We start from the raw sequence: 7,109 nt of genomic DNA, 5'->3' as shown, positions 1-7,109 counted from the left end.
CCGGTCCCCCGAGCCACCGTCCTCTGTGGGCTCTTCGGTCAGCTCCGGCTCTGAGTCGAAGCCAAAGGCAGGGATGTCGTACTCAGGCTCCTCGTACTTGAGCCTCAGAGGGGAGTCCTGGCTCTCGCCGGGGCCGGCTGGACCCTCGTCGGCCTCCTTGGGCTTGCTGGGTGGTGCCGGCGGGGGCACCTTGGGCCGTGTCAGAGTGCTCGTGCGGCGGCTCAGGTTGGGCTTCTTGCGCTTATCGATGTAGGACGCAGGGGCCCAGCCCTCCTTCTCACCAATCTGCACATACCACCAGCCACCTGAGTTCTTGTCGATGACCTGGGGGAAGGGGCAGATAGGCCGCTGAGCTGGGGGACTTGCCGGTGCCCGACCGTGTGTGGGCTGGGCCCTGACACTAGGCTCTAGAAGACAGCAGCTCCACTTCCTGGACAAGCTAACACCACTGACTAAGTGGCGCAGGACCCAGCGCAGGAAGTGATGGGCTGGCATTCAAACCCAGGTCTCTGTCATCTCCAGGGTGGGGGACTCCCTCTCTCCAAAGCCCCCGCCCCTGTTCTTCCAAGTCTCTGTCAACACCCTGGTGGAGCTGGCCTCCTGCACAGACCCTCACTTCCCTTCCTGCTGAGCCACTATGCTTAGAAAATGCCCTGTTCTCAGTCCCTACAAAACCCCACTCGCCAGGGACCCATCTGTACAGAAGATTGCCACTCCACCACTCCCATCCTCCAATCCCCCGTGCATTGCTGGCCCTCCCTTGGGGTCCCTGGAAAGGGTCTCTCAGGGCAGAAGAGAACAGGAGGGGGCAGGTGAACGGAACTCAGGTAAAGCCTGAGACCAGATCTCCCTGGCTTCCCCACTTCACGCCATTTCACGCCACTGAAATCCCACCACTGAGGAGCTCTCTTTGAGTTGGTTCCCCATGGGAAGGCTGGGACTCTCAGTCATTCCCAAGAAGCTTCTTTCTAAACTGCTACTTGAGACTGGAGAAAGGCCAGGAGTGTGCTTGCCGGCTGTACCAAGGGCTTTCCACGTGTGCAAGCTCTGCATTCCAGGATACAGGGGCCAGCTGCATTCATTTTCCATGAGGGCATCGAGCATCCCAGGATCTGGGTCGTGGAACCAACCCCCCATGGATCCCGAGGGACAACTGTAATTTTGAACTGTGGAACACTCCTGGAAGAAGGGTCCCAGGGAGAAGGAGGGAGTCTCGAGAGCACTGGCTCTAGGGGCAGAGGGGGAAGGGAGGAAGGAGGAGATGGTCCTTCTGTGGCCAGCTCTCGGCAAACCCTGCCCTGCCTTGGGTCCTACATTTCATCCCTCGCTCTGCCCGCTCCACACTCAAGATGCCTGCCTGTGTAGATCCTAAGAATGTCAGTTCTCTTACACTATGAACTTTGTAGGCTCTTCTGGAAGCACAGGCACCACTGAGAGGATGATTTCTCTTAGAAATTTAGTTCTAAGTTCTAGGCATGTGATTTAAAACATCCACGTTGGGGATATCACTTCCTCAATAGGTAGAGACTGCCCAATTACTCTTTTGATGGTTTTACAGGAAGTATTGGATTTAACTCCATTACTACACAGAGCCATCCAAGAGAAATGACTGAGTCAGGGATCTTCTCTGGCCCCTGGAATGCCACGTGTAGCGCCGGCCACAGAGCGGGGTCTCATAAATGCTAGGAGATGGGCTGGGAGGAAGCAGGAAAGGGCCTATGACCCATCTGCAGAGAGAGCTCATTAAAACCTGGGGGAATAAATGCTAAGAGGATGGACTGGGAGGGAGCAGGACAGAGCCTATGACCCATCTGCAGAGAGAGCTCATTAAAGCCTGGGGGAGAAGTGCCTAAATCAAAGCTCAGAGGTGCCTGTGGTGTGGACATGGTCAGAACTGGGGTCCTCAGTACCTTACTCTGGCTGCCTGCTCCACGCTCTCCCAGCAACAGCATTTCCTAATGTAGGTCTTGTGGAACCCTGGCCCCCAGGTGCTCCTGGGCGAGGAAGGTAGGTGATCTGGTCTATTCCAGTCCCCTCTTAGAGACACACACAGTGACACCCCTATATCTAGGTTCTGAGAAGTTCTGCAATTAACGCAACAAAGCTGGCTGGGTTTTGTTTAAGTCACTCTCCTCCAAAGTCATTCGACTCCAGAAGCCCTTTGTTTCAAGGCGTCTCCGTCACAGGCTCCTGTGATGAGCTTTGGGAAATGCTGGTGTGAGGGGAGCTGGGTGGAGACATGAGCTGTGGGTTCTAGTCCTGGCTGTGACACAGGCTTTAGGCGAATTCTCAGCCTTGCAGGTCCTGTTTCTGCACCTTTCCTGCCCACCCCTCAGGAATGTTTCCCCCCTGCCCCTACCCCCAGACATAAATGGGAAACACGGGAGGTCTCTGACCAGCATGAGTTATAACACTTAGCCTCATAGCCCAAGGCTCACCTCTGCCTTCTGTCCACCTCGAAAGCTGATCCCATCTGAAATGCATGACTGAAATTCAGCAATCGTGTAGTACTCCACCTCAACAGAAGGGGGCTCTGGCGGCTTCGGCAGCTGGAATCCCTGAGGCAGAGAAGGGCTCAGTGAGCAAGACCCACCTGATCAGAACGGTAACAGAGGTGAGTGTGGCACTTACAGCAGCTGGACAGCAGGTGACCTGAGGATTATCAATCACCTGAGTCTCAGGGTGTCTCCTTAAGAGACCATTCTCCTGCCCAGGCTCTCTAAGAATACCCAGGATTCAGTTGCAACTTGTTGGAGCTATGAAAATGACCCTCTAGTAAATCTCCACTCATATCTTCGGAATCCAGTTTTCAGGTCCCAAAGTGAACGTTAAAAAACAAAGAAACCGTTGTAACAAAGCCCTACACACTGCCCCCCTGGAGATGAAAGTCACATCCTTGAGTCTCAGGTGAAGGTCCACTGGGGTGACACCTCGCTACAGAGGTGTGGGGTGGGTGTCAGGGACTGTGGGGTTGGTGAGACAGCCCTTGGGTCGGTCATCATGATGGTGTCAATGGTCAGGCAAGCATGGAATAAAGCTCAGGATCACTTGCTCTGGGGTGGGGTGATCATGCTGGGCAGCCTAAATGCTTCCTAGATGCTGGCATGTTGATACCTAAGCCTGACATGCAGAGAAATTTAGAATGTGGCCCCAGCCCATGACCTGTGAGCCTCAATCATTCGTTTTACAAATGTTTGTTTTGTGTCTGCTGGGTGTCAGCCTCTGTTTCAAGGCACCAGGCAACCAAGAATGAACGAGCAGGACAACCCTCTTGACCTTGCGGAGAGGACATTCCAGCTTTGGCTGGTCTCATCTCTGACGAACGAGGACCTGGTGTCTCCCTATCACTTCCAGTATGTCCTGGGATCATACAAAGAGGTTAAAATAAAAAAGGTACATGTATTTGGGAGGCTAGTGTTGGGGAAGCAGCTTTTGAGGACAACCTCAAATGACCCTGCCTTGCAGATGGATACATGTGGGCTCCAAACCCAGGTCAGCAGTTCATCAGCTGTGTGACCCTGAGAAAGGCCCTTGACCTCTCTGAGCCTCAGCTTTCTCATCTGTAAACTGGAACTAATAACAGCATCAGGAGAGAATGAAAACTTCTGGTCTAGCCAGGGGCACAGGAAACACTCTATAAATACAAGCCAAAGTTGAACACCATCCTATTCCTCTTAACCTGCCTTGTCCTTCAAGGCTCAGCATGTTCTATTCCTACCAGTCACTGCGGAACTGTCTCAGGTCAGAGTGAGTGAAGGGTGGGGGAGGATGGTTTTGAGGGATTGGATATGATCCGGTCAACTTTCCCTGCCCTGGTGCCTGGCCCTGCTGTTGTGAGCATATGTATATGTGGCCCTGGTCCCAGCCCAGCGTGACCCCCAGCCTGGTGGGAGTCAGCCAGACCTCGCTGGAAAGAGCAGATCTGCCTCTATGGGCTCTGCTCTTGGTAGGTGTGGAAGGAATCACCCCATTCTTGCCAAAATCAAGTCTGCCTGAAAATAGTCAGTGGGGCTGAGAGAGATGGGAGAAGGGGAGCCAGGGGCAGGGGGAAACAAGACAGAAGGTCCACTGGGGCTGGTGGCCAGGGCCAGCACGGTCCCATCTCCAGGGCCCATACCTTCAAGGTCCTGTTTACAGAAGGGCCACCATTCCAGCGACTGCTGCTATCCCCCTCCCCAGGGCTTAGGTCACTGATCACAGTAAATCTTGCTGCTAAGCCCTGACATGACTGTGGAAGCCTTGTCCCCCAGCACACAGAGCTGACAGAGGACATGAAAAGCTGATGACCAGCCTTCTACACACACCACCTCATCCCATCCTCATAACAGCCCTAAGGGATGAGTGGCATGGTCCCCCTCTCTTATAAATAAGGAAACTGAGGCCCATGGCAGGTGAGCAACCTGCCCAGGGGCTCACTGCTCCTAAATGTCAGAAGTGGAGCATGAATCCATGCCTGGCAAAGCCCCACTCTTTCCACTGCATCCCGCGGCCCCGGATGACATTTTTCGGTTCTAGGGCTCTCTGCCTGCCACCTCTCACCCCAAGCCCCAGCACCCTGAGAGCCTGCCAGCCTCCCTGACAGTCTGGGTGCCAGAAAACCCCACCCACACAGCAGTGCTGAGCCTTTTTGAGCTTCAGCCTATCCAGTCCCTGCCATTTGCTACCCTCCCACTGAGGCTACTCACTGATCTATCCTCTGCCCTCCCAGGCTCTGGCCTCCATCGCATCCGTCGGGCACTTCCAAGCAAGGAAGGCAAAGCTGAATGGCTTCCAGGCTCGCATGGAGAGCAGCCCTATTTCCAGCCTCTGGCAATGCCCTGGCTGGACACTCTCGCCAGCCAGTCTAAATGTTTATGTCTGCCAATGCCGTGGCCAGGGTGGATTTATTTAACTTTGGAGAGTGCAGTGCCTTTTTGATTAAAAACTGTCCAGCTAGGCCCAAGGAAGGCTGGGATCCCCTGGCTTTCCTCCCTGCCCCCAACCCCACAGAGCTGGAAGCCCCAGCATGGCCCTGGGAAAGCTCTGGACCAATAGGCTCTGCATGGAGATAGTCAACTACTGGAGGCTACGAGAGTGCACCCAGAAAGGGAACAAGAAAGACAAACTGAACACACATACCAGGCTGGACTCTCTGCGAGGAGGAGGCCTTGTCCTCAGGTTCGGGGAGCCTAGAAGAGGAAACAAGGCTTCAGAAATCCCAGCCAGGCAACAGTGCCTTCCCTGCCTTCTCTGGGCACGACCTCCTGATCCTGGAAGTCCCTGCTTCTGTCCCACGTTTATGGGGAAATTGTGCCCTCGGTCACCATAGACAGCACAGTTGGGCTTCTTCTGTGGGAAGTCAGATCTTTAAGCTTCCTTAGCTGTGTTTCAAGGGGATCTGTGAACCCTCTAAAACGATGCACACATTTCAAAATGTATGGACACAGGGGCATTTTTTTTCAGGGGAAAGGGTAGATAGCATGATCAGATTTTCAAAGTTAGGAGAAGAGACCATGTCTATCCACCAAATCTTTAGAAGCTAGCACAGTGCGAAACAAGAGGAAATGCCCCCAAAACCCTTCCCAAGTGACTGCTCAGAAGGTTTCAGGCATAGAACTAATTTAAACAAGTTCAGAACTAAACTGAAAAACAGCTTTCCTCCAGATTTTAAGAATGGCTGGACACAAACAGAAGCTGGCCTCATAATACAGAACAGTTTAACCCTCAACCACAGGCATCCCAGCCCCAGAGATGCCAGAGATTTGGAGGGGCCAGAAGCTGGGTTTCTCCTGTACGAAAGGAGGAGATTCTGGAAGAACACTGCTTGAAAGAGCTTGTGGAGGGAGGTACTCCCTCTAAGTGTCTCAGATTTCCGGTAGCTGGAGGAAGGCAACAGGAAGAAGGGGTAAGGCTCAGCACGATGCTCTGTCAGCTCTCATTCACAGAGCAGGCTTGTGTTGAGGGCCCCATTTCACAGTTGGAAGGAACTGACTTGTCCACATGTGATCAGCACAAGACAAGCTGGCACAGCGAGCCTGGGGTCAGGGGAGAATAATCTGGGGGTCATGCACACCCACCTTGGGCTTGCCCTATACCTCATGCCCCTTCTCTAAAGAGCGGCATGGTGAGGACCTGGGGGTCCGAGAGGCTCTTACTGATCTGGGCCCTCTGAGGGGCAATCCTGGCCACGGCTGGGGAGCCCTGGGCCAGCTTGGAGACGGTCCTCTCGGGGATGCCCAGCGCGCTGCCATTGGAGGCGTTGCAGAGGATGGGCAGGCTGATCTCCTTCTTGGTGATGGGGGGCTCCGGGCCCTCGCCTTCGGCCGGGGGGGTCTCCTTGTCCCCGGACGCCTTCTTGTTCAGCAAGTTGCTGATCTCCATGATGTTCCCAATGATCTCCACTGGGCCTGCCAGATTCTTCTTCCGGGCTGGCAGCTCGTCCTTGGCTTTCTTCAGGTAGGATGCTGGCGCCCAGCCCTCTTTGCCCAGGTATCTGCAGGGAGGAGAGGGACCTGGCATCAAGGGGGAGCCCTGGCCAGACCCCAGGCTCCATCTGGCCTTGCCTGGCTGAGCTTTCTCTACTGCACCTGCAAGACACTTGGCAAAGCCACTACTCTGGAGAGAACTGAACGAGGGCCAGTGGAACGATGCCTAGAACACCCTTTCTTCCTCTCTGTCTCCTAGGTCTTTGCCTGATCCCTCTTGGTGTGGGCCCTCATGGTCTGCAAAGTCAGGCAAACATGGGACCTTGACATGAGAAGATTCTTCAGATTTTGGGTTGCCTAAAAGGTAGATTTTACCATGACCTGCTGCCTCACGACAGCAGAGGGCAATTCTAGAGATAAGAAAGGAGAAGATGGGGACTTCCCTGGTGGTCCAGTGGGTAAGACTCCACACTCCCAATGCAGGAGGCCCTGGTTCAATCCCTGGTCAGGAAACAATATCCCAATGCCACAACTAAGTGTTTGCATGCTGCAACTGAGACCTGGTGTAGCCAAATAAATACATAAATAAAAATAAATATTAAAAAAAATAAGAAATGAGAAAGCGAAGCTCCAATACTTTGGCCATCTGATGCAAAGAGCTGACTCACTGGAAAAGACCCTGATGCTGGGAAGAATTGAAGGCAG

General features: G+C 53.8%; 1 protein-coding gene across 1 annotated transcript in view; it reads right to left on the bottom strand.

Moving 5' to 3' along the window:
* SH3PXD2A (SH3 and PX domains 2A) overlaps positions 1-7,109 on the bottom strand; it is a 251,731-nt gene that overhangs the window by 9,086 nt on the left and 235,536 nt on the right. The window contains exons 11-14 of the mRNA XM_010859596.1: positions 6,135-6,472; positions 5,119-5,168; positions 2,439-2,558; positions 6-324 (exon numbers count right to left, since the gene is read on the bottom strand). Of these exons, the coding sequence (XP_010857898.1) occupies positions 6-324; positions 2,439-2,558; positions 5,119-5,168; positions 6,135-6,472 (827 nt within the window). The remainder of the gene's footprint in view (positions 1-5; positions 325-2,438; positions 2,559-5,118; positions 5,169-6,134; positions 6,473-7,109) is intronic.

This window comes from Bison bison, unplaced genomic scaffold, assembly GCF_000754665.1.
Source record: "Bison bison bison isolate TAMUID 2011002044 unplaced genomic scaffold, Bison_UMD1.0 scf7180017864456, whole genome shotgun sequence".
In the NCBI taxonomy this organism is placed as follows: Eukaryota; Metazoa; Chordata; class Mammalia; order Artiodactyla; family Bovidae; genus Bison; species Bison bison.
This window is presented reverse-complemented; position numbering and strand designations above follow the sequence as displayed.